Source organism: Sorghum bicolor, chromosome 4, assembly GCF_000003195.3.
Source record: "Sorghum bicolor cultivar BTx623 chromosome 4, Sorghum_bicolor_NCBIv3, whole genome shotgun sequence".
NCBI classification, from domain to species: domain Eukaryota; kingdom Viridiplantae; phylum Streptophyta; class Magnoliopsida; order Poales; family Poaceae; genus Sorghum; species Sorghum bicolor.
Genome location: NC_012873.2, coordinates 819,746 through 847,003, shown reverse-complemented (window position 1 = coordinate 847,003; position 27,258 = coordinate 819,746). Strand labels below are relative to the sequence as shown.

The following is a 27,258-nucleotide window of genomic DNA, read 5'->3' as shown; positions in this document are numbered from 1 at the left end:
TTACCGATACGCCGCGAAGAGGCAGGAGGCTTAAAAAAACGAGGCTTATACTGCTTGGAAGAGGAAGAAATCCAAGAACGATCCTCTTCAGCAAGGAAGAGATTAAACTCCCGTCTCCAATTTGGACCTCCGTCATTCCAGAGGTGAAACGAAAGAAAGTAAATATCACAGGAAAAGGATCGGCTGTTAACCACCGAGAAACCCACATGCTTGGAGGAGACAAAGAACTTAAACGTGCGCTCGGCAAGCTGGGAGACACGGAAGTAAGGCGCAGAACCGCCAATGGTGGCTTGGAGAATGATACTAACAGAGCATGAGTCCAAGCGAAACTTGCATCTACCGAAGGCGGCCACCAGAGCAAAGGATGAGGGGTCAGACGAGGGGCGGCAGACTGGAAGGTTAAGGTCTCTACTAATTCGCGACTCAAAGCTTCTTCCCGGGGCGAAGGAGAGCCCGGGCAGGACCGGCAGCGACATATCTGAACAAGGCCTTCCCCACATCTCGGTGCATGCATAAGAGGATCGGAGGACGAACAGCCATGTTGATCCTCCCACATATATAAACCCGATCGAGCTGACTGACATCGATCATGATGAGGTGATAAGTTGCTTTCTCTGGATCTAGACGCGAATGGGAGCTGCCGCGCGCGTTTATTTCAGGGTTGCCACACCAGTAGCTAGCAGCGGAAGCCAAGCAACAGAATGAACGAGCAAAATTAATAAATCAGGCAATCGTACGTGTCTTATCGAGATGGATGGAGCGGCAAGCTAAGCAAAGCAAAGCAACCAATCAGTGAGCAACCAATGCTGCGTGCAAGCAACATGCATGTCCAGTCCAGGTCTCACCCCCATCGATGGAACCAAGCAATTAAGAACATGCAGGCTCATCAATCAAGTCTATCTAGGACGACACAGGCACTTGCGTCACGGAATGCATGCAACGACTGTCTAGCCGAACACATCATGCTTGCTTTTATTTTCTTTGATATATAGATGCTTGCATGCAGCGGAGCAGAGTGAGCACTCGGTGACGGTGAGGCAGCAGCACGTTCACGGCCATTATCTGATTTCCTTTCTCCAGACTTGCAAGCCAACCCAAAAAAAGCAAGGCTGCCTTGAGAGATACACACCCGTAGTGTGATACTCCAGTATGTTAACTGTTAAGCTAGCAGCTAGGCTTTGCCAAACTGCACGTGAAACTGACACTGACAGCAGCAGCAGGTTCTGTCAAGCTAGCTAGGCTGCACAACAGATTTCCTTTCTCCTTGTTTAGTTGCTAAAAAATTTTACAAAACTTTTCAGATTCCATGTCACATTGATTTTTTAGACGCATACATGGAGTATTAAATATAGACGAAAATAAAAACTAATTGCACAGTTTGGTTGGAATTGACGAGACGAATCTTTTGAGCCTAGTTAGTCCATGATTAGACAATATTTATCAAATACAAACGAAAGTGCTACAGTATCGATTTCCCAAAAAATTTTGCAACTACGGTGTAACTAGGAGGAGGATTGCACACAGAGAATGCATGCAATGCATCAAGTGTGTGTAACTGAGTGAGGTTATTCAGTTGCATTTATTCAAGGATCACACAACCGTTATCGTTATGGGTGGCTCAACTGAAACGCTGCCGCAAATTCAGTTATAAATAAATAACTGAATCGGATAGCAGGGCGGGAGAAGAGAAGCACACACCCTCCATGCATCAAAGCTCGCTGTGATCTGAATTCCTGGGTGTCGACGGAACTAACACTAGTGAGTAGTGACTATGACATCACCATGAAAAATCTCCGTCAATCCCAAAATAAATCTCTGTCGATCGTAGTTGAAACGCTTGGGGGCAGTCAGATGTCATAGTTCTCCTCAAGTAAGGCAACATGCATAAATATTAGTCGTAATTAACTCTACTAGTATTTGATAAATTGTGTACAATCCCATGATCCACCCCCCCCCCCCCCCCCCAACACACACACACACACTTATTCCTTTCGTTGTTCAGCGCGACGACCATGTAGGAGAAAACTAGTACGTAGTTACTACAGTAACAGAGTTTGAAATTACAGGATGAATCCATCGTAGTAGGTGTACGCCAATTCGCCGAATCTTCACAACTGCCCAAACGAAAGGAATCTCTTTGGTCTCTGCTTGCAAGCAAAGTTAGTTTAGTACTGAAGCCATTCTGAATTCTGAAACCACCAAATCAACTGAAATGCTGCCGCAAATTCAGTTATGACAACTGATCGGAAAGCAGGGCCGGAGAAGAGAAGCACGCCAAGCTTGCATCAAAGCTCGCGGTGTCCTGAATTCCTGGGTGTTGGCGGAACTAACACCAGTGACACTAACACCACCATAACACACACACAAATCGTACAAACGCGTAGTGTCGGAAGTCGGACGTGAGGCGACATATGCAAAACTATAATTATTCCTAGCTAACTATTATAATAATTTGATAATTTATGCAGAATCCCCTCTTCTATAATAGTATAACAGACTTCTCCATCTTTGTAGGTGTCCGCCAAACCTTCACAAGGCCACAAATGAAAAAGGAATCTCCTTTAGTCTCTGCTTGCAAGCAAAGAAGTCATCCTGAATTCTGAAACCACCAAACCTGACGAGAGGAAGTCTCTCGCGCTAGTCCGTTTCAAACGCCAACGCAATTCAACGCGACGGACGCGAGCTATAAAATCGGAAGAGAAACCGCTGCCAGTTCCACTTCCATTCCATCCAATCCCCCACGAACTCGCTCATCCATCCTCCATTCCTCCCCACGATGCCATCCTCACGCCTCCCGGTTCTCCTCTGCCTCGCCGCCGTCGCCGTCACGGCGGCGATGGCCGCCGGAGAAGGAGGCCTCCGCCTGCCCCGCGACGCCACCTTCCCGGCGGCGCAGGCGGAGCGGCTCATCCGCGCGCTCAACCTCCTGCCCAAGGAGAAGGGCGGCGGCGACGGGCCCAGTGTGGCGCCGGGGGAGCTCCTGGAGCGGCGCATCAGGCTGCCCGGCGTGCCCGACGGGGTTGGGGACCTCGGCCACCACGCCGGTTACTTCCGTCTGCCGCACACGCATGACGCCAGGTGATTGTGCTGTAAAGCTTGGATCTTTTGGTTTGACTTTGTGAATGAAACAAATTAGAGCTCCCAGCGTTGTAACGGCAGTCCAGAGCGTTCGATGAGACCAAACAGGACGTTGAACTGAACGCCGGTTTGTGTGGCTGGATTGCTGCAGGATGTTCTACTTCTTCTTCGAGTCGAGGGGGAAGAAGGAGGACCCCGTCGTGATCTGGCTCACCGGAGGGCCCGGCTGCAGCAGCGAGCTGGCCGTCTTCTACGAGAACGGGCCCTTCACCATTGCCAACAATATGTCGCTTGTTTGGAACAAATTCGGTTGGGACACAGTAAGTAATCGAATCATACCATGTCTCATCAGGGGAAATCAACTTCGTCACTTACAGTAACAAGTCTCAAACTGAACATTCCAGTTTTGCTTGCAACCAATTTTTGAAGAGGAAAATGACAAACTAACTACTTCAACCTATGTTGACTAGAGTAGCAATAGTCAAGTTTAGCCGTTAGTGAAAATATATATGGTCACTTTCAATGTTTCTGTCTGCTAGCATTTGCCAAAAATACTTTCTTGTCCATAAACCAGAATAGGCATATTTGTTACTATACTATTATCTATATTTACTAACTTCAGATAAACGGTTATAACCAGCTCATTTATCTACTTATTCGGCCCCTTAATCGACCAATTTCCAATAGCTCCATGGTACAGTATTAGTTCGTTAGTTTTTTTTTTTGGAAAATAAAGTCTTAGTTAGTTAGTTACAATTACAAGCCAGCTGTTTCCCTATTTCCGGAAAGAGACTGTACTAAATTCAGTATATCGTTGTAGAAAGTTCTTATTGCTGCACAGCTCCCACCTTATGTTGAATTACATAGATCATGCCAATTTCATTGCTATAGGTTGACTTGACCTCCTCTGTTTCTGATATGACTTGATGTCTGCAGATCTCAAATATCATATTTGTTGATCAACCCACTGGAACTGGCTTTAGCTACAGCTCTGATGATCGTGATACTCGTCATGATGAAACCGGTGTCAGCAATGACCTATATGACTTTCTTCAGGTGCTACTTTTGTATCAATTATGTCTGGCTGTTGTGCTTTGTTTCTTTTATTGATTCAATTATGGATGGTGGCCTTCTTGTGGTGTCTAAAATGGCTGCTCAACCAAGTATTTGGCCACACCACCATCCATGGCCTGGCTAAATGGATCAAACTGAAAATTTAGTGTCTAGGTTTTTAAAAAATATTTGTTATAAGAAAGTTTCGGGACTAAATCATACAAGGTGGTGTGGAGAATTTTATGCCTAAGCTTGTTCTCTTCAGCAAATCCATTGTGCTGAGTGGTGCCCTTAGATGCTATCAATGCTGCGAGGACCCTTTTTGCATAAAAGTATAAAGGATTATGGTAAATTTGGCTGGATTACTTTATTAGAGGTAGTAAAGATCATGAATCACATTTACTATATTTGGGCTATCGTATATTGCTTGATTGTGTTGGGAGGAATTGAGAAAAACACAAGGGTCATGGCCTCAAGGGTGTTATTTAATTCCTCTACACTGCCATTTCAGGTGTTCTTTAAGAAGCACCCAGAATTTGCAAAGAATGACTTCTATATAACTGGAGAATCTTATGCTGGGCACTACATTCCAGCATTTGCAAGCAGAGTTCACCAAGGAAACAAAGCAAACGAGGGCATTCATATAAACTTGAAGGTAGTATTAGCATCTTTGCATCAACTTTTCAGCCCTTTCCCATTCTCAATTCCCCTTTGTTTATTTAATTCTTAACTAATCTTATTCTAGGGATTTGCTATCGGTAATGGTCTCACTGATCCAGAAATCCAATACAAAGCCTACACAGACTATGCACTGGAAATGAATCTGATTGAGAAATCCGACTACGAAAGGATCAATAGGTTCATCCCACCATGTGAATTTGCAATTAAGATGTGTGGTGAGTACTTGTACTACAAAGAAACCTTTGTGAACATTGCACGATTTTATTTTCTAGCAATCGTCATTAAATCAGGATATGCCCATTATTTTCCGGTTGCCTGAAAAACTTTTACATCAACGTATGGTGACCTTCCTGAATCTAGCAGAAGAGGATTAATGTAGTACCTAAAAGTTTCATGTGAATGACACGTCCTGAGGATCACTCTATGTTAAATAAAAGGATTCATACTCAGTACTAATCCCTGCTAATGTTTCAGGTACTGATGGGAAAGCATCATGTATGGCAGCTTATATGGTCTGCAATAATATTTTCAACTCCATCATGAAGCTTGTTGGGACAAAGAATGTGAGTAAACAATGCCCTGCTATATGAACCTGTGTTGCTGTTCACTAAGGTGGAGAAACCTTACACAACAATGGCCTCTTTGCAGTACTATGACGTGAGGAAGGAATGTGAAGGGAAACTTTGCTATGACTTCTCAAACCTGGAGAAGTTCTTTGGTGACAAAGCGGTCAAAGAGGCACTTGGAGTTGGTGACATTGATTTTGTGTCTTGCAGTACTACAGTTTATGAAGCAATGCTCACAGACTGGATGAGGAATTTGGAAGTCGGCATCCCGGCTCTACTTGAGGATGGGATTAACGTGCTTATATATGCTGGAGAGTATGACCTTATATGCAATTGGCTCGGTAAGAATACAATTGGGCTCCATAATTTTGTTTACCTATTTATATATTTTATTTTACAGTCTTTCATCTATTGTTTGATCATGACTATGGACATACCTTCTCTGTGCAAGTAGCTGCACATAGATCTGTCTTTTGTCGACCATATTATTAATTATTAATTCAAAATAATTGTAGGACTGACATTCATCAGATCTATTGATTTACTCGTTGCAACATTTAGTTAGCACAGTAACATTTCAGGTGCATAAATGAATTTTGCACTCTGCCCCCTGACCAGTTTTGAAGACATTATAAGCACACAGTCAAGCTGACAGTTTTTTCTGTCTGCCTAATTATGGGGTTGTGGATGAATCTCAATGAGCTGACAAATGAATGTGGGCCATCTAGAATGGTCATGTTTGCAAATAATGCAAACTTGTTATCAAATTGGTTTCCCTGTCAATTCGTAAAAGAAAAAAAAAAGTTTCTGTATGAAGCTTTTTTGCTAAATAGTCCTTTCTGAAGTAGAGGGGACAACAACAACATTATTGTAGCACTTTTTCTCTTGTTGTTCGATCTTGGGAAACTGAATAGACATCTTCCCTTCGAAAAAAGTACAAAATGCTAACGTGTAATTTCAGCTGCAAGTTGCAAACTTTCAGATATGGAGGATCTTTATCAATATTGATGTAACAAGTATCCTACTTAAAAGTTACCCTCTATCGTTAATTGTCTTGCTGTCTTGCACATGCAGTTGTGCATCATCAGATTCTTTAATGGTTTTGCAGTTAAAATACCAAGTATTCAGTTTCAAATTTGTTTGTGTTTGGGCAGGAAACTCGAGATGGGTACACTCCATGGAATGGTCTGGCCAGAAAGACTTTGTATCCTCTTCTGACTTATCGTTTGTAGTAGACGGTGCAGAAGCTGGAGTTTTGAAGAGCCATGGACCACTCAGCTTCCTCAAGGTCGCGATCTGGCACTCCTTTTCACTTTACCTTGTTTCCTAGTACTCAGATGTTTCATGTTGGCGTACTTTACAAAATGTGGCAAGATAACCTAGTAAAATCTGTACACAACTCATAACTGCATACTAACATGAAAGTACCACTCAACCTGGCTGGCTGTCTAGTGCTTTAGAATCCTTTCGCATGTGAGGATCTACAACATCCAACAGCAAGTTTTAGGTATATGCGAAGAGTTAAAACCAAACTAAGTATATGTTTCCTCCATATTATGCAAATGCAGGTTCACAATGCGGGTCACATGGTTCCGATGGACCAGCCAAAAGCTTCCCTGGAGATGCTAAGGAGATTCACCCAAGGGAAACTGAAGGAGTCGCTCCCCGAAATGATGGTTTTGAAGGCGGCGATGTGATTGGCATGAACATGAAGGGAATTGCTTGATTACTAGGTAGTCTGAGGTGTCATTCCAAGGAGTGTGTCGATCACTGAATTGAAGCTTGTTATTTCCTCCCTGATACTAATAACGTTGGCCCTGCAATGTAAGTAACTACCCACTGATGCATGCTGTTGATATAAAGTCCAATACAAAGGGACAATGTCGGAAACCTTGTCTGCTGCTCTTGTAAAGCATCTCATGTATACAACCTTTGATCCAGAAAGACAAATAATATTTTTTATTAAAAAAAGATACTAGTGTCTGAATTACTGTTGGCAATTTGCTGTCTAGCCCTCTTGGCGATTTGCTGTCTGATCCGCACGCTCACTGACTGGAGCTCACATGCATTCCTGCTGGTTAGTTTTGAGCTGCCTATATATATAATTTACATGTGAAAGGAGTGGTCCTTAGATTTGCATTGCTGTTTGCCAACACTGTGTCCCTCTCGTATTCGCGCATTCAGAAGTTTTTTAAAGGAGACACACTGCTGAAAAATTGAGACTTGTTCTTGGGATCACCACAGATCGATCTCGTTCACCAACTAACTAGCCACAGGCATCGCAGGATTACTTACTCTGCTGGCTGGCTCACATGGAGGAAAAAGGGAAGGGAGGCTAGGGTTCTCTAATTTCTCCTCCCCTCCCTGAAGCTTTTGAGGTGGCACTGCATGATATGATGTGATAGACAAGTGAGGCGTGCAGCAAGCAAGAGAATCGTGTAGGACCAGAAGGGATTGGATTGCTGCATCTCCAGCTAGGTAGTTTGAGATGCAAGAATCAAGAATGTGAGCAGCCAGGAGGGACAAAACAACAGGAAGCTGGATCAATTCTATACCTGAATTTTATATATCCTCTGTAGTTTCTTTTCTTTGTCTAACAAAGTCACCAGGCACGCTAACTGAAAAGTATGCCAAGGGGTGGTTACACTGCCTTCCAGATGTGCAGGAACTGGACCTAGATCTGCAAGAATTCATGCTAGGAATTTGATGAACACATTAGCATCTAGGTGGAGAGACCCAAGTAAGCTTGTCTGCAGTGACAAGGTAAGTAACGAGAATTCGACTGTGGGAGGGAGCCAAGTTCATCAGAGGAACTGCTTGCATTGAATCCATTGAACCGCTGTGTGACTGTGCTGTGATCCGTGGCAGTCGTGCCTTCGTCTTCCTTTCACCTGTGCAAGTCTGCACCAGGCCAACAGCAAAGCATGCAGGACAGGATCAGAGGGGAAGAAGGAGAAGGCAGGTGTCCCAATTCAGTTCTGAGTTCTAACTGAACAACCAGCCAGCCAGCCAGAGCCAGACCACCAACCCGATCTCTTCTCTGACCTGAACGTCTGAACGAGGGAGCAGAGCAGAGCGCGAGCAGGATCAGGCCAGTTGCAGCAGCCGAGCTGATCTCCAGACGTCGTGGCCCGGTGGGAGACAGGCATGTCTGCGACAGCAGGTCATGTCCAAGCACACTGCGACATGACATCTAGCTCTCTTTCCCCCCTGCAGCCATGGAGCTCACCCCCTCAGGGCCACACAGCTCACCACCTGTCGCTTCCGCCGCAACCACGCATCTCACCTCCTTCCCTGCCAGTATATATACGTGCCTGCACCTGCAGCACCATCCATTCCATTTCCAATCCATCCATCTTGCAGCAGCTGCAGCCTACAGGTGTGGTGGTGGTGGTGTCAACGACACCTAGCTGTAGCACGTGGCCAGGTAGCTAGTCGGGTGATCGATCGATCATGGGCGACGTCGTGCGCGGCCTGCACGGCGGCGGCGGCGCCGGCGTTCCGGCGCCGGCCAAGTCGCCGGAGCGCGCGCGGCTGCACGTGGCGATGCTGGCGCTGCAGTTCGGGTACGCCGGCTTCCACGTGGTGTCCCGGCTGGCGCTCAACATGGGCGTCAGCAAGCTCGTCTTCCCCGTCTACCGCAACCTCATCGCGCTCTGCCTCCTCGCCCCGTTCGCCTACTTCCTCGAGAAGAAGGACAGGCCCGCCATGACTCCCGCCTTCCTGCTCCAGTTCTTCCTCCTCGCGCTGTGCGGGATCACCGCCAACCAGGGCTTCTACCTGCTGGGGCTCGACAACACGTCGCCCACGTTCGCGTCGGCGATCCAGAACTCGGTCCCGGCCATCACCTTCGCCATGGCCGCCGCGCTGGGTATCGAGCGTGTCCGCCTCCGACGCCGGGATGGACTCGCTAAGGTGGCGGGCACGATGCTCTGCGTCGCCGGCGCCACCGTCATCACGCTCTTCAAGGGCCCCGCCGTCTTCGGCCCGGCCACGGCGGCCGTGGTGACCACCGTGACCGCCGCGGGCACCACCGGCGGCAACAAGAGCTGGGCGCTGGGGTGCGTCTACCTCATGGGCCACTGCTTGTCGTGGTCCGGCTGGCTGGTGCTGCAGGCGCCCGTGCTCAAGCGCTACCCAGCGCGCCTGTCCGTCACCTCCTACACCTGCTTCTTCGGCCTCCTCCAGTTCCTCGCCGTCGCCGCCGTCGTCGAGCGCGACGCCGCCGCCTGGACGCTTACCTCCGGCTCCGAGCTCCTCACCATCCTCTACGCGGTGAGTTCGATCGAGAGTAGCATGGCATGGCATGGCAAGAATGAATCGAAGGTGACATGCATGTGACACGATCGACATGGATATGAACAGGGGCTGGTGGCGTCCGGCGTGGCGTTCGCGGTGCAGACGTGGTGCATCGACCGCGGCGGACCGGTGTTCGTGGCCGTGTACCAGCCCGTGCAGACGCTCCTCGTCGCCGTCATGGCGTCGCTGCTCCTCGGCGAGCAATTCTACCTCGGAGGGTATGCCCGATCATATCGAAATCTTTCTGCTTCTTCGATTTATCATTATACCGCCTGTCTTCGATCTTCTGATTCGTTTAATTAAATTTCTGGAATCCTTGCAGGGTCATGGGGGCAGTGCTCATCATCGCTGGGCTCTACCTGGTGCTGTGGGGCAAGAGCGAGGAGAGGGCGCTCGCTGCAAAGCTCGCCGCCGCCGGCGTCGGTGACGACGAGCCCGACGCGGCCGCCGCCTCCTGCCTGAAGCAGCCGCTGCTACCGTCGCCGGCGACCTTGGAGTCAGCTGTGTGATCGATGTGATCCAATCAAATCCAATCATTTTCATGCACGAGTAGTCCTATATGCATGGCTGAGATGCACTGCACCCGTCGTACCGTATCGTAGTGATGATAGCATCTGGTAGTTAACGTCCATCTCGCCTCATCAACATGCATGTTAGGTTAATTATAATTTGTAAACTGTATTAATCCATCACCTATCACATGGCTGTGTGTTGGGTTCACAATGCAAGTATACCACTACAAAAGCAAATAGTGAGTAACATGTGCAACCGTTGTAGTAGTAGGGATAAAAACGGCTCGGATACGGACAGATATCATCACTGATATCATATTTGTTTTCATATTTCTGATTGAATTCGGATTCGAATACGGATAATATCAACCATGTCGGACAAGATAGGATTAGATGTCGACATCATAAATATACAATCTGCTAAGTATTCGAATACAGATACGGAATCGGATGTTGAATATTCGTACTCGAATACGGATAGATCTGAACCCCTCTAAACGAATTCGGTCTCGAATATGATCGGAAAATATCAGTACCATTTTTATCCCTACGTAGTAGTAACCCTTTCGTCAGCAAACTGCAGCTGCAGCTGTTTTTTTGTTTTATATATTGCAAGTGGACTTGTTTTGTTGAGCTTCCGAGCGACAGTTAGTTGACTCATAGCGTGAGCGTCAAGTGCCATGCATGATATGTGTCGTCAGTCATCAGTCACGTACTCACATGGAGACGTTATATAGTACGCATATTCAATTCTAGAGTTTGTTAGAGCACCTTCAAGAGTTTATAGAAAATGGATCTCTAAACTGCTTCCTTTTATCATGAAATATAGGCATTCAAGGTTCGAAATTGTCCCTTATACGATATTATAGATCACATAGATGCATGCATACCTTTTGAACATTAGTATTTGCTTAAAATAACTACTCCCACATCCTGAAGTCCTGAAATAGAGTGTGTTGTGACTTGTAAATTTTATATTGAAATACAATATATTCTACATAATGACTATATTTCAATTTAATAAGGTTTATTAAAAAAGGAAGCCATGATTTGAGGAGAAACTCTATAATTGGAATAATCTATGGGTATATGTGTCATTTCAGTGTTGTCTTAAAATTCATAGAATGCACTGTATTACAGGACATGGGGAGTATGTGTAATTAGTAGACAAAATCAATGGCACACATAATTACCTTTTAAATTGTGTATTATTAGTAAATTATTAAACAAATTAATAACCAAATCATTGCCTCTATCATGTAATAGTGTATTCAAGCATTGAAAAATTGTACCCAAATATAATAGATTTTAGGGAGAAGAGATAGTTTTGCATTAAATAGTAGCACAAATACGGTAGGTATTATAACGCTACATGCCATTTATCAACCAGTCTTGATTAGAAAATAGAGTAAAGATATATGTCTTTTGTATTGTCTCTTAATCTATCTTAAAATTTTTAGAATGCACTACTCTCTTCTTTCTGTAATATAGCGCATACAAAAGACAAACGATAGTTTTACATTGAATACTTCATATTTATCATCAACCAATCACCATTAATCATGTTGATGATTACATCTAATTATTAGAAATTAAAGTGATGACACATTTATTTTTTATGTTCTCTCTTAATTAATCTATACTAAAATTTCTAAAACATACTATATTAGTGAACAGAGAGTATATTACAAAATTGAGCAAGTAACTATAATTAGTAAAAGGGCAAGTTAGTCTTTTGTTAGAATCTTTATTTGGTCATAAAATTACTTAGATGTATTGTAATTCAAGATGGAGAGAATATTTAGACATTTATAAGTACCCGTTCGTTGTCTTATATGCCGTACTTTTTTTGTCAACCAATAATATTTTTCTCTCACAATAAATTAGCGAACAGTATTTTCAGCCACGGCGGCAGAATCTCTTAATTAGACTCTTCATTTTTTAAATATACATAGAAAACGAATTTTGACCCCGATGATCAGATTCGCCTACGTCCAGGTCATGCGCCGCCAAGTCGTCACCCGTCCAGCACATTCTCAGATGATGCTCGCACATCGCAAGGTTCAGAACCTCATATGCCAATAGAAAACATTAAAAGCGAAATTAATACAAAGAACTTTATTTTAAGCACAATTAGTTGAAGATGATGGTGGCTGCCAACCGGCCAAATTAGGACAAGCTGCAGGTCACCGGCCACTAGTCCAGCGCATGTCCAAACATTTCTCTCCTTTTTCGTGGAGCAAATCTCTACGAATCATCAGTATTGCAACTTGTGATAATTTTCATGTTACACCACCTCGACTACACTAGAGTATATTCTTACTTTAGGTTTGGTTATGTTGGGGCCATACATTAGACGTGCTCTTGGTCCACTGCACCCTTCAAAATGGAGGCAACCATACAAATTGGAGTGGGCATGGCGATTATTTATAGGTTCTTTGGTTTGAGGAATGAGTTAATTCATCATCTACTTATTTTCTCATTTTTTTTTGTTTGGTTTGTGCAATAAAATAAGATGATGTATCATCAACTCATTTCTCACAAGCTAGTCAACAAGCTGCACCTCAGGCCCTATAAGCTTCGGGTGTGAGCTGCTTCGTTGCAACCACGCAATGGACACAACTATGCAAGCTGCCACTGCACCACCACTGCACGCTAGCTGCCCTGAGCGTTGAAGGAGAGGACGATGAGGCCAGTGAGTAGGAGGAAAGAAAAGCGAGGCCGAGAGGGAGTGAAAGAACTAGGAAAAAACACATGAGTTAGAGGAAATTAGAGTTTAGATATTTTTATTTATGAAAAACGGAGATGGTTGAGATAGGCTCTTGATAGGCCTATTGTTAATTAGGCTGACTTCTCATATATAAAGATACCTAAACCTTAACGCACTCGAGGGTGGCACGTTATGCAAAGGAAACGACCCAAGCATGACCTTTATGTTGCCCAACCTGGCACCGACACAATGGCCATTGGCCGTGACATGCCTAGGTGGGGCCTAATGGTTGGGCCATGAGCCATGCTCTGGGATAGATATAGCTCTGGGACGGATAGGTTCAAGCCTCAGCTATCATTACTCAAAACATAGATCCTCTAATAAAATACTATCCATTAAAGTCTAGAAAGAGGGGTTAGAGATGGAGGATAATGGAAGAAGTCCATCCTAATTTCTAATATGTTTTTGTAAATCCGCCACTAGAGCTACCCTCATGGTCTTCCTACCTTTTGGCTATGTTGCCCCAGGTGCGAACTGCCTTAAGGGCGATAGATAGAAAAGAATGCTCTATCATATTTTTGTTCGTGTTTTCTAAATTAATCTAGGCACGATACCGTGTTTGCGGACTCTGGATGAGAAAAAAACAGAGATAAAACATTAATCACCCTATTCACTTGAGCTTATCTACCAATTCTAACAGCTATTATTCAATATTGTTTTTTTTTCTTGCAACATATGAGCGAACAGGCTCAATATCTGTGGGTGGCCCGGCATCCAGTTTTCAAAATCCGTCAGATCCACTCGAATCGAAGAAAACAAAAGAGGAAGCACCTACATACCTTTGTGGCAAAGGAAGAGCACTAGCCAATGACCATCCAAGACGGCCCAGAGGAGAGGAGAAAGAAACAAAATCAAAGCTATTAGCTAGCTAGCAGTAGCAAATTAGATCCGATTTTTTTTAGATTTTAACACTGTATCACTTTCGTTTTTATTTGACAAACATTGTCCGATCATGGAGTAACTAGACTTAAAAGATTTGTCTTGCGATTTACAGATAAACTGTGCAATTAGTTTTTGTTTTCAACTATATTTAATACTTTATGCATTTGTCGCAAGATTTGATGTGACGGAGAATCTTGAAAAGTTTTTGGTTTTTGAGGTGAACTAAATAAGGCCTTGTTTAGTTGCGAAATTCTTTTGGATTTCGCTACTGTAGTATTTTCGTTTGTTTGTGGCAAATATTATCCAATCATAGACTAAGGGTGAAAAGATTCGTCTCACGATTTACAGATAAACTGTGTAATTAGTTTTTATTTTTGTATATATTTAATACTTCATGCATGTGCCGCAAGATTTGATGTACTGGGAAATCTTGAAATTTTTTTGGTTTTTGGGGTGAACTAAGGCCCTAAAGGGGGAGGAGGTGGACTGAACTGTGAAAGCATTAGTACGTAGTATATACTCCTACTGTACTACTCCGACCTGTGACGAGCGAGCATATCCATGGAAGATGCCGCCGGAGCAGATCGATGCACCAGGCCATATCTCCTGCTAGCAGCAGCGCTCCGATCCCCATGTCTATCTCTGTCTCGTCCCTAGCTAAATTCTCCCGTCCAGCTATATATAAATTGAGTGCGCAGGATCAGTAGCTAGCTACGCATCATGAGTGGGTTCCTGAATTCCTGAATTATATATACTACATGGAGGCCGCCGGCGCTGCCGCCGTGGTGTTCCCATGGCGATCCGCCGCTTGGTCATCAGCAGGGTTGTCGTCTAGAGCTCAGCAAGCAGCAGCAGCAGGAGGAGGAGGAGGAGGAGGATCGGTGCTCTGGATCCATATCGTCGCTGTCGCCGTCAATGCTGCACCGAGGGATCGGATCGGAGCTGCTGTGGCGTCGCCGGCGCCGGCGCCACGCCCCATGCTGTCTTCCTGCTCCGGTCTTCGATTCTTCCCCGGAACCGAAGAAGCTAGCGAGCTGAGCAGTGCGCGCGAGGTCGGAGCAGGCGTCTGATCGATCCTCTCAGCTCGGCTCCTCCATTTTCTGCAGGGCAAGTTGAATCCTTTGGCATGTACGTATGTAGTACTACTGATGATGCATGTACACGATCGATGATGATATCTAACTAACTCTTCCACCATTCGTTTCCTGAATCCTGATCCTATATATTGTGTGTTCTGACTTCTGGACAGACGACAGAACACGAAAGATATATGATGCACTGGTGCATTTTAGACGACGACGACGACATAAATAAATCTTGTAAAACTCTCTTCTCGGTTTCCTGACCGTGCGTTCATCAAGTGCTACTAATAGTCTGATGAATTAATACATCCTTTTCTTTACCGGTGAAGTATGAATCATATATGATCCAGCTATTTCCAATCAAGCGATTTTCATAATCAGGTTCCGTAATATCCGGACGTGTTTAATTTGCTTCTCATCCTGAAGAATGCCCCTGATCAGGCGCCAACGACTTTGAAAGTCTGCGGTTGGATGGATGTGGCAGGCAACAAAACATCCATCACCCCATGGATCGATCAATGACAGTGGTCACCATCGTACAGTAACAACATACTACTAGTACTAGGACTAGGATATATAGTACTCCTCTCGATCAATCAAGTGGTGGGTTGCTGCTGCCTCCTGCATGCACACACTTTGACCTGTCAGTTTAGGCCTATCATCGGAGCAGCTCGTTTTCAGTGCCCAAGCAGCAGTTAATGCACTGCACGTCTGCATGATGAGATGAGAGAGAGACGGTTATAACTGACAAAACGAACTGGCACAAGAACTGCGCCCATCCGTTGCCGTTTGCCGCCAGAACAGAACAGACGGTTACTCCTGCCCGCCAGAATCTTTGACCTGCCATGCACAGTAGTACTCCTACAGGCTACAGCTAGCGGTTACTCCTGTCCGCCAGAATCTTTCTTTGCAGGGACCAGGGAGGACACCATCCCGGGTGTCAAATCATATCAGGAACTGTTCAAAGAATTTAATAATAAATAAAAAGCATTGTTTAGTTCCTACCTAAAAATTTTTAATCCCATCTCATTGAACGTTTGGACACATATATTAAATATAGATAAAAAATAACTAATTACATAATTTGCATATATTTTGCGAGATGAATCTTTTAAATCTAGTTAGTCTATGATTAAACACTAATTGCTATAGTTACACATATGCTACGTTACTCAAATTTTTTTCTTTTCTTCTACTAAATAAGGCCTTTGGTTGCTACACTTGTCCTTAATTGCCCTTCTGACTTTGTTACCTCCACTAGGTCCACACACACACACAAAAAATGTTATAGCAGTATTGCTTATTGCTTATTACCATAATCATCCAAACAATTAAAAACAAGGATGTACTAGATGGAAATATATTCAATATACTTTGATGCACCAGGACACCACGGTCTCTCTCATTTTTTACTCCCACCGTGTACAATTCACCACCACAATGTTGTGAGCTGTGCGTTGCTATTTTATTGTAGGCTCAAGCCATGTAACAAACAACACAGGCAATGAATTTGCAGTAACAAATGCAAATTTGGTACAACTTCTCAACCAGTGAGGGTGTGCAAGTATACAGCACACTGTCCAGGTCAATATCATGCTTCCCAAGTAAGAAATTCAACAGAAAATATCGTACATATATAGTCATTATTAGTCACTTGACAGCACATTCCAAATGTACAGTGTATACTCCTGCGCAAATTCCAATTCCGAGCCATTCCAACAATGTCCACAGAAGATCACAGCCATTAAACCAACTCGTAAATTCACAAAACGACAAGGTGTTCCATGCAAATGACCCTTCACTGTCTCCATTCTCCATGTCTCTTTAACATAAAAACCCATCACCTCCTACTAATTTACGACTCCACCACCACCCTCGCCTCACTCTCCTTCCCCTTCCCCTTCCCCTTCCCTGTCTTCTTCTTCCCAAAAAAAAAACCCGACGAGGAAATAAAAGAGAAGGGAGGCACGGAAATCTCCATTCCCAAACACGGATTAGGGCTTGACCACCCACGCCCGGCGCCCCCCGCAGCGCGCCCCCGGCGGCGATCCGGCGCCGCGCGGGCCCGGCCGACCTAGATCTGCCTTGGACGCATGAGGGAGCTCCGAATCGGCCAGATCTAGAAGCGCTTCCGGACCCGCTCCTCCCCCCAGGGGACCCCCGGGCCTGCCACCATGCAGCCCAGCGGGGGGCCCTCCGGCAGCTCCCGGGGCTCGCCAGCGTCGTCGCCGCACCCGGACCAGCAGCAGCCGCCGACCCCGGCGTCCGCGCAGCAGCAGGCGCAGCAGCTAGGGTTTAGAGGCCAGGTAGGCCTTGCCTTGTCTGTCCCCCCCACCGCGGTTCTGGGTTCTGCCCTTCTGGATTCGAATTTATTTTGGTGGTGGTGGTGGTGGTGGTGGTGTGGTTTTTTTTTCCGCACTTGGGGCCAACGCGATTGGTGGGAAACCGTGCGCGCCTTGGGATTCGCGAAAAAGGCGGCGTGTTTACGTGGACTTCCGCTAACGGCAGTCTTCTCCCCTGGAGTGAGGAGTGCCTTTCGTTGTCTTGTCTTTGCTCCCCTGCTGTTCTTCGCCTGGTCGGAATTTCATTAATTTGGTATTGCACATGTGTTGTGTACTTGTGTGTGTGGCGCGTGGGGTTTCGTCTTGCCCCGGTTTCGATTCGGAGTAGTTGTCTGACCCTGATAGTCTCTCAATTTGGTTTTGGTTTTTCTTCAGAGTGATTTGGATTTGGATAAGCTCTGTTCTTTAGTATGGTCGATGCGGCCGATTCTTGCTTTGCTTTTAGAAAATCCGACCCATTCATTCGTTTTCGTTTTATGAGCTTGCAGTCGATATGCTTCTCTAGTATGCGTTTTTGTTGTTTCTGGTTCTGGTGATGGTGAGGTTCTAGTAGACTTCTGATGAACGGATCACCTTCTGCTGCAGGGAATGATGCATCACCATGAACAGCAGCAAGCCTTCCAATCTGGTGCGCCGCATGCCATGATGGGACCAGGGGGTGTGAGCTTCCCTCAGTCGTCTGGTCCAGTGTCACCGTTCCAGGGTCAGAGGAACCTGCCAATGTCAGGTGGACCGCAGGGCATGGTCGGTGGTCAGGTGCACAATCAGGTTGCAATGCAGCAACAGTTCCTGAAGCTTGCGATGCAGCAGCAGCAGCAGAAGGCGGCCCAGGGGATGCTCCTCCAGCAGCAGCAGGCCAAGATGAATATGGTGGGTTCATCCTCAAGAGACCAGGACATGCTTAACAACCCTGCCAAAATGCAGGAGCTTATGGCCCTTCATCAGGCCCAGGCCCAGGCTCAGATGTTTAAGCGGCAGTGTGAGCAGAAAGAGCAGGGGCAATCAAGCAGTAGTGAGCAAAGAAGTGGCGATATGAGGCCTCCTATGCCTCCTCAAGGAGTCCCTGGACAGCAGTTGCCATCAATGGGTATGATCAGGCCCATGCAGCCAGTGCAAGGCCAGGTGGGCATGGGCAGCGCCGGTGGCGGCCCGATAACACCTGCGCAGTTTCAAGCCATCCAAGCCTGGGCAAAAGAGCACAACTTTGACCTGTCCAATCCTGCAAACATGAGTGCAATTTCTCAACTCCTGCCAATCTGGCAGGCCAACAGGATGGCAGCTATGCAGAAGCAGAATGAGGCAAACATGGCTGCACAGCAGCAAGCAATGCCCTCTCAGGTGAACAGTGACACCCCAGGGCACGGTAACGCTCCAAGCCAGGGTGCCCTACTGAAGCCCCGGCAACCCCTTCCCCCCAGCTCAGTTTCTGGTGGAGAAGAGGCTAAGGTAGTGAATCCGAGCAACTTGCAGTTGCAACAGCAGTTGTCTGTGCACAACAGGGATGGTTCAAATGAAAGGGCTGTGAGGTCACCTATGACAGGGGGCAATAGTGCCCAAACGATGCATATCCCCCAAAGTTCTGGACATGTGAGTAAGGTTCCTGAGCAATCCAATCCAAAAAATGTTCTTTCAAATTCAGAAGCAATGCAGATGCAGCATGTCAGACAGATGCAACAGCTTAACCAGCCTGCTGCCCCCACATCTACCCCTGGTGAAGCAGGAGGATCACAGGTCTCAACTCCAAGTGCTCGGCCACAAACAGGGCAAACGGGTTTCACCAAAAATCAACTTCATGTACTCAAGGCTCAGATATTAGCTTTCCGGCGTTTAAAGGTATAAGAAAGACAAACCTTAAAGTATTTTTTGTTTTCTTTCAAGAGACTAAATCCGTAATTTTAGGTTCAAGCTGATCAATCTAATGTTGATATGTCCTTTTTCCTCCTTTGGTTGCATATCTTGGTATCAGCGTGGTGATCGACTCCCGCCTGAAGTTCTTGAATTAATTGTATCTGGCCGCCCTCCTGATTCACAAGGAGGACCGCAACAAGTTTCAGGACCTCAGGCAACACATAATCGTGAAAAGCCTGGTGTAAGCAATGCTGATGAACATGGAAGGCAGATGGAGAGTGGTGACAAAGCTCCCGAAAAACCTGCATTGTTGAAGGGACCCTGTTTACCAAAGGTGGAGGTTTCTGCTTCAGAAGACAAAGCTAGTCCTGCCAGTGGTCCTGGTCCCATGCAAGTGATGAAAGCTTCACCGAAAGAACCTCTTAAAATTGGACCAGTTTCTGTACCAGAGCATAGTAACACTACTGTGATTAAATCTGAGCAGGAGCTTGAACGGAGTATCCAGAGAACACCTGGGAGAAGTGATTACAATGCTGAGAGGGGTAAATCTGTACCAGCAGAAAGTGGTTCAGCGGATGCTGAGCAGGCAAAAAGGACTGGCTCCACAAGCAGTGCCCCAGCTCCAAGAGATGTTCCCAGAAAATACCATGGCCCATTATTCGATTTCCCGTCCTTCACTAGGAGACACGATTCGATGGGACCTGCAAATTACAACAGCAATCTGTCACTAGGTTATGATGTGAAAGATTTGTTAGCTCAGGAGGGGATGATAGTTCTTGGTAAGAAACGTGAGGATAACTTAAAAAAGATAAGCGGTTTGCTTGCAATTAATCTAGAGAGGAAAAGAATCCGACCTGATCTTGTCTTGAGGCTACAGATTGAAGAAAAGAAACTCAAACTCCTAGAGCATCAGGCTCGTCTAAGGGACGAAGTTGAGCATGAACAACAAGAAATTATGGCAATGCCAGATAGGATATACAGAAAATTTGTCAGGCAATGCGAACGCCAACGTGTTGAGCTTGCAAGGCAAGTTCAGCAGATGCAGAGAGCTTCAAGAGAGAAGCAGCTGAAATCCATTTTCCAGTGGCGCAAGAAGCTTTTGGAGGCACATTGGGCCATTCGTGATGCTCGAATAACTCGTAATCGAGGGGTGGCCAAGTACCATGAAAGGATGTTGAGAGAATTCTCAAAGAAGAAAGATGATGATCGGAACAAAAGAATGGAGGCATTGAAAAACAATGATGTGGAAAGATACCGTCAAATATTGTTGGAACAGCAGACTAGTGTTCCGGGTGATGCAGCTCAAAGATACAATGTCCTATCTTCTTTCTTGACCCAGACTGAAGAGTACCTTTATAAACTAGGAGGAAAAATAACTGCTGCCAAGAGTCAGCAACAAGTAGAAGAGGCAGCAAATGCTGCAGCTGCAGCTGCACGGGCACAGGTATTTTGACACTCTTTGCTTGGGACGAGAGAAACTGGCATGTCCCCAGCCTTCTTCCTTTTTGGGTTCATAGCATTGGACACCGAAGGTTTCTGTAGATTTTAGCTCAGATATTCATTGTTTTACATTACGAATTCATTGTTGCTGCATGTAACCAGGTTTCTTCTTTCTAGTCCTGTATATGAACATGTTGCTTGTTTAACAGGGCCTGTCTGAGGAAGAAGTGAAGGCTGCTGCACAATGTGCTGGTCAGGAGGTTATGATAAGGAACACATTCTCTGAGATGAATGCGCCAAGGGATAATACATCTGTTAACAAGTAAGAAAGCGACTAAATTGGAAATGTAGTTGTATTGGAATTTTTTTCTTTCTCTATTTTGTTTACTTTAGAGTTCAGATATGCACCTGGAGTGAAATGCTCCTCACCCTATACAAGGTTTTTACTTCTTGCATACTTTCAGGTACTATACTTTAGCCCATGCTGTAAGTGAGAGAGTTACGAAGCAGCCATCACTGTTGCGAGCAGGAACTTTAAGGGACTACCAACTGGTAGGATATTTGCTTTTAACTGAAGCAATATATGTATTCATTTTCAATGTAGTTTTGTCCTGTCATAGGAGATCTTACAATTCATTTTGTTGGTTATGCAGGTGGGCCTACAGTGGATGCTTTCTTTGTACAATAATAAGTTGAATGGCATTTTGGCTGATGAGATGGGTCTTGGCAAGACTGTACAGGTCATCCCTTGCTTATTCTTTTTTGCTTGCTGCAATCCTGTTATTCATGATGTTTTTCTTATCATAAATGCTTCCTCTTTATCATTCGATCCAATGGCTAGGAACTTATTTGTATGGCTATGCCATTTGTTATAATAGGTCATGGCATTGATTGCGTACCTGATGGAATTTAAAGGGAATTATGGCCCTCATCTCATAATAGTGCCAAATGCTGTCTTGGTCAATTGGAAGGTGCATCTTCTGCGTCCTTCATGCATTGAGTTTTTTCCCCTTTTTTTGGTAAGATATTTGTTATCGAAACTCATATTTTTTGCTGACTCTTGGTTCAGAGCGAGCTGCTAAATTGGTTACCATCTGCATCTTGCATCTTTTATGTTGGTGCAAAGGACCAAAGGCAGAAGTTGTTCTCTCAAGTAAGCTGCTTTTTTCTTTGGGTATTCTTTCATATATTAGGCATGTGCTCATGTTATGATTTATTATTTTAGCAATAAAAATTTCCTGATAAATTTGTTCTGAATAAACACAAACATTCCTGATTACTCAGACCAGCTATCCTAATCTGAAAATATTCTATGAGGGGAAGGCTTATAACCATGCACTCTCTGATTTTGAAGGAACCACCTGCTTATAATTAGTAGCGGTAACTTTATTTTGCATGCAATGCCTGTCTTTTGTTGGATTTGTTTTCATGCCAACTGTATGTCCTAAATAAAAAATAAAAAAAATGCATCAGCAAACATGCTCTAAAACTGTTTGTAATAAATTAAATTTTGCTGTACACAGTGCTATTTTGATTTCCTAGATCACTCTACATAATTTCCTGTACAGGTACATGCTTTGTGCAGCATACGGTAGTGTTTTCTTAGTTGAATGGCTGCTCTTATCATAGATCCCTGTTTGGCTGTTTATCTCTCAACTGAAGTTAATGCTTGCCACATTTTTGTTATTTTGCATGGCTAATCTATCTGGTAGCATACCTGTTGATGTTCTTCATTTAGCTCTTGGTAGACATTTTTCTTATATTCTTCTATTGACTTGTCTTGCAGGAGGTTATGGCCATGAAATTTAATGTTCTTGTAACAACATATGAATTTGTTATGTTTGACCGTTCCAAGCTTTCAAGGGTTGATTGGAAGTATATTATAATTGACGAGGCGCAGCGGATGAAGGACAGAGACTCCGTTCTGGCGCGTGATCTTGATCGCTATCGCTGCCAGCGGCGCCTCCTTCTCACCGGTACTCCTCTACAGGTAAACTAAATAAGTGTATATTCCTACTGTTGTCAGTATTGCTTCACTGTCTTGAAGCAGCCTTTTCTTTTTCTGTGGTGCCAGGATCCCTTGTCTCTCTCTCTTTTCTTTTTTGACAGTATAGCCAATTTATAATGTCAGTATTGCACCCTTTTTGTCGTATATTATAGTGTAGTTATTTGACGCGTTTGGAAATTGATTACAGAATGATCTCAAGGAGCTTTGGTCCCTCTTGAATTTGTTGCTTCCAGAAGTATTTGACAGTAGCAAGGCATTTTCAGACTGGTTCTCTAAGCCTTTTCAGAGGGATGGTCCTACACATAGTGAAGAAGAGGATGATTGGCTTGAGACAGAGAAGAAAGTAATAATAATTCACAGGCTGCATCAGATTTTGGAACCTTTTATGCTACGTAGGCGTGTGGAAGATGTTGAAGGATCACTTCCACGGAAGGTGCTATCCTTTTTTCCCTTGTTTCATTGGTTAATTTGTTTGGTAATAACTTCATAACATTATTAATCCGTCATGTTGTTGTAGGATTCCATTGTTTTGAGATGCAGAATGTCTGCTGTTCAAGGAGCTATATATGATTGGATCAAGTCTACTGGTACCATTAGAGTTGATCCTGAAGATGAGAAAAGGCGTGCACAACGGAATCCCATGTACCAGGTCAAGACTTACAAGAATCTCAACAACAAGTGCATGGAGCTAAGGAAAGTTTGTAATCATCCTCTGCTGACATATCCATTCTTAAATCATGGGAAAGATTTTATGATTAGATCTTGCGGGAAGTTGTGGAATCTTGATAGAATTTTAATTAAGCTTCACAAGGCAGGTCATCGTGTACTCCTTTTTAGCACAATGACAAAGCTTCTTGACATCATGGAGGACTATTTGCAGTGGAGACGACTTGTTTATAGGCGAATTGATGGAACAACAAGCTTGGAAGATCGAGAGTCAGCAATTGTTGACTTCAACAGGCCTGGTTCTGATTGTTTTATATTCTTGCTTAGTATTCGTGCTGCTGGTAGGGGTCTGAATCTTCAGAGTGCAGACACTGTTGTAATATATGACCCTGATCCAAATCCACAAAATGAGGAGCAAGCAGTTGCTAGGGCCCATCGTATAGGGCAGACTAGGGAGGTAAAGGTTATTTACATGGAAGCTGTTGTTGATAACATATCAAGTTATCAGAAAGAGGATGAATTGAGAAATGGAGGGAGTGCAGATTTGGAGGATGATCTTGCTGGAAAAGACAGATACATGGGATCAATTGAAAGTCTCATCCGCAACAATATCCAACAATACAAAATTGATATGGCAGATGAGGTCATTAATGCTGGTCGTTTTGATCAAAGAACAACCCATGAGGAAAGGCGGATGACTCTGGAGACACTCCTGCATGATGAAGAGAGATATCAAGACTCTGTTCATGATGTTCCTTCATTACAGGAAGTAAACCGTATGATTGCTAGGACTGAAAGTGAAGTCGAGCTTTTTGATCAGATGGACGAAGACTTCGATTGGACAGGTGATATGACGAAACATCATCAGATTCCAAAGTGGCTTCGTGTTAACTCCACTGAAGTAGATGCTGTGGTGGCGAGTCTGTCCAAAAAGCCGTCAAGAAATATGTCATCTGGGGGCATTGCTTTAGACACTAATGAAACACCTGAGAAAAGAAGGGGGCGGCCAAAGGGTACTGGCAAGTACTCCATCTACAGGGAAATCGATGATGAAGATCTTGAAGAATCTGATGAAGATTCTGAGGAGAGGAATACTGCATCCCTACCTGAAGAAGGGGAGGTAGGGGAATTCGAAGATGAAGACAATGATGATTCGATACCTGATAACAAGGATGAATCAGAGGAAGAGCCTGTGAATGATGATGTATATGAATTTACTGAAGGACTAAGAAGCAGAAAAGCTAATAGGATGGAAGAAGCTGGTTCAACAGGCTCTTCTTCTGGAAGCAGGAGATTACCACCACCTGTACCTTCGTCATCTTCTAAAAAATTGCGGTCTCTATCTGCATTAGATGCCCGCCCTGTCTCTTCGTCAAAGAGAACTGTATGTGTTGACACATTGTTGTTATTTATCTGTTTTGTTTTTTCGCTTGAATTTCTGTGCCAATTGACTATGTCATCAAGCATTTTACTGGTGATTTACAGCCGGATGACCTAGAGGAAGGTGAGATTGCAATGTCTGGGGACTCACATATGGACCTCCAGCAGTCTGGGAGCTGGAATCATGAGCGTGATGACGGTGAGGATGAACAGGTACTGCAACCAAAGATAAAACGCAAGCGAAGTATTCGTCTTCGTCCAAAACCTAATGCAGAAAAGCAGGAAGATAGATCTGGAGAAGGGGTCTTCCCTCAGCATGGTATTCATCTTGCATTTCAAGGAGATGGTCATTATGATTCACAATTTAAGTCTAACCTAGATGTCCGTGCTTTTACTTGTCCAGCTGCCAGGCAGCAAGACACAGTTCATCCTATAGTGAAACAGAAGCGCAACATGCCATCTAGGAAGGTTTCACCAGCTTCTAGGTCGGGGAAATTGACTTACATGTCTGGGTCTGGTGAGGGATCTGCTGAACGCTCCAAGGAAAATTGGAACAGTAAGGCCATTGATTCCACCCCCCCTGAGTTCCGTGGCACAAAGATGTCTGACAGTATGCAAAGAAAGGTAGGCACACAAACTTATGCTCTTTGTGCCCTAATTTATTTAGTACGACTCGTAATATTTACTTCGCTTCAAAAACAAAAGGGCTTGACCAGGAAATCTGGAGCAATTCTTTGTAGAATTGAATCCCTTATCATCTGAAAGCACAATTACCGCACACAAATTAGTTTCAGTCACTACTTATGCCATATATTGTCAATATCTTGATTGTATTTATTGCAAGTTAAGTGTTTCACGTTATATTGTGGCTCGTTATTCCTTTGGCATGCCATATTTCTTTTATCAAAAAATGTTGTCTTCTCTGGAATTCTTTTGTTCCTTTGGCTTGTTAGATGGCTGAACTAAGGCTCTCTTGACTTGAATACCTGCAGTGCAAAAATGTGATAAGCAAGCTTTGGAGGAGGATTGACAAAGAAGGTCATCAAATCATACCTAATATATCTTCTTGGTGGCGGAGGAATGAAAATTCCTCATTCAGAGGTCCGGCTGGTAGCACCCTGGACCTACAAAAAATCGAACAGCGAGTTGATGGATTCGAGTATGGCGCTGTAACTGAATTCATAGCGGACATGCAACAGATGTTGAAAAGTGTGGTTCAGCACTTCAGCTATAGGCATGAGGTATCCCTACATCAAACATTGTATCTTTGTTACATCTATTTTGTATTACGATCTATGTTTCTACCTGTTATGGAACTTGAGGCTGGTGTCTTAGAATATTAATCTACTCCATCCGACTAAATGATGCAGGTCCGGATAGAGGCTGAGACCCTCCATAACTTATTTTTCAACATAATGAAGATTGCCTTCCCAGATTCAGACTTCAGCGAAGCTAAGAATGCAATGTCATTTTCGAATCCTGGAGGAGCTGCAAGTGGTGCTGCTGCCCAATCGTCAAAGCACACCGCATCAGTCCATAAGCGCAGAGCCAGTGCCAGTGAAGCAGAGCAGCATGGCTCGGGACATAGCAGGCATAATCAATCCAGCGAGGTTCCCAGCCGGCCCCACAGTTCCAGATCAGAGAGAGACCCCAGACATTCTGGATCCAGCAGCAGGGATCAGCTCCAGGATGGTGCTGGGTTGTTGCACCCTAGCGATATGTTCATCGTTAAGAAGAAAAGACAAGATCGGGCAAGGAGCAGCATTGGGTCCCCCTCCAGTTCAGGCCGAGCTGGACCTCTCTCACCAGCCAACCCTGGGCGGCCAGGCCCAGTCCCCTCACCCAGAGGTGCCAGGACGCCCTTCCAAAGGGATCCACACCCATCTCAGCAGTCGATGCATTCCGCTGGATGGGGCGCGCATTCAGATCAAGGAGGAAGTTCTTCAGCACCCGGCATTGGAGACATCCAGTGGGCAAAGCCTGCCAAGAGACTGAGGACCGACAGCGGCAAGAGGCGGCCGAGCCTAATGTGAGGATTCTTTGCATCGCGGTGTGCATTCTCTGGCAATCTTGATTTGCCTGGCCTATGAAATGTGGGCTGCACTGGTGGGGGCTTGTTCGTGTAATTTTGGCACACAGCTGAGTTCGTTCTTGCATATATGAGCACCTACATGCTGGGGCTTTTGTTGTTGTGGACATGAAGAAATGTGGAAGGGTAGTGTTATTGTTCCTGTATGTTATTAGCTTCATAAATGTGTAAAGGGAACTCTTATGGTTGTAGGTGGTGCAAACAACTAGAAAATGCATCCACGCAGCAATGAAGGCATTGGCGCAGCCGGCCTTGATAATAATTAGTTTTTTTTGTTCCCACATGTTATCGTTCTTCTAGCAGTCTGGGTGCGTGCATTTGAGAGTGAATCCTGTGCATATTTTTAACGGTAAGATATACATTTTAAGTAGTCAATTTTTTTCATCCCAAAAGAATTTACATCCCATTTTACGTAGCAATTATTTTATTAAAATTATTAGATTAGATTTGTAAAAATAGTATCACCAAAAAGAATGTATATCTTACCGTTAAAATTTTTATCAAAACTGATTCAGTGGTAGAATACATAGTTTTACAGGTTGGGGCGACGGCACGCGTGCAT

The 27,258-nt window shown here is 44.7% G+C and overlaps 3 protein-coding genes across 6 annotated transcripts; all 3 read left to right on the top strand.

The window, feature by feature from the left end:
* On the top strand, positions 1,215-26,979 carry LOC8066511 (ATP-dependent helicase BRM). 4 transcript variants are annotated; one of them, XM_021458796.1, is made up of 15 exons: positions 16,803-17,229; positions 17,851-19,098; positions 19,232-20,557; positions 20,763-20,875; positions 21,018-21,105; positions 21,207-21,293; positions 21,432-21,524; positions 21,623-21,706; positions 22,340-22,543; positions 22,749-22,994; positions 23,079-24,611; positions 24,692-24,926; positions 25,011-25,231; positions 25,600-25,848; positions 25,978-26,979. In XM_021458796.1, exons 1-15 carry the CDS (start codon positions 17,098-17,100, stop codon positions 26,638-26,640), a joined length of 6,522 nt encoding a protein of 2,173 aa, XP_021314471.1. In that variant the 5' UTR covers positions 16,803-17,097; the 3' UTR covers positions 26,641-26,979. The 4 variants fall into 4 exon arrangements, with proteins under 4 accessions (XP_021314472.1, XP_021314470.1, XP_021314471.1 ...); XM_002453115.2 differs by having other exon boundaries at positions 16,804-17,229; positions 24,713-24,926; XM_021458797.1 differs by lacking the exon at positions 16,803-17,229 and adding an exon at positions 1,215-1,220 and having other exon boundaries at positions 18,112-19,098; positions 24,713-25,231.
* Positions 2,591-7,365, top strand: LOC8066513 (serine carboxypeptidase 3). The gene is made up of 9 exons (XM_002453117.2): positions 2,591-3,078; positions 3,230-3,398; positions 4,015-4,134; positions 4,643-4,786; positions 4,877-5,027; positions 5,287-5,375; positions 5,461-5,719; positions 6,533-6,666; positions 6,947-7,365. The coding sequence occupies exons 1-9, from the start codon at positions 2,777-2,779 to the stop codon at positions 7,073-7,075; spliced, it is 1,497 nt and encodes a 498-aa protein (XP_002453162.1). The 5' UTR covers positions 2,591-2,776; the 3' UTR covers positions 7,076-7,365.
* Positions 7,502-10,558, top strand: LOC8066512 (protein WALLS ARE THIN 1). Its single transcript, XM_002453116.2, has 4 exons — positions 7,502-8,141; positions 8,247-9,653; positions 9,744-9,895; positions 10,000-10,558. The coding sequence occupies exons 2-4, from the start codon at positions 8,832-8,834 to the stop codon at positions 10,184-10,186; spliced, it is 1,161 nt and encodes a 386-aa protein (XP_002453161.1). The 5' UTR covers positions 7,502-8,141; positions 8,247-8,831; the 3' UTR covers positions 10,187-10,558.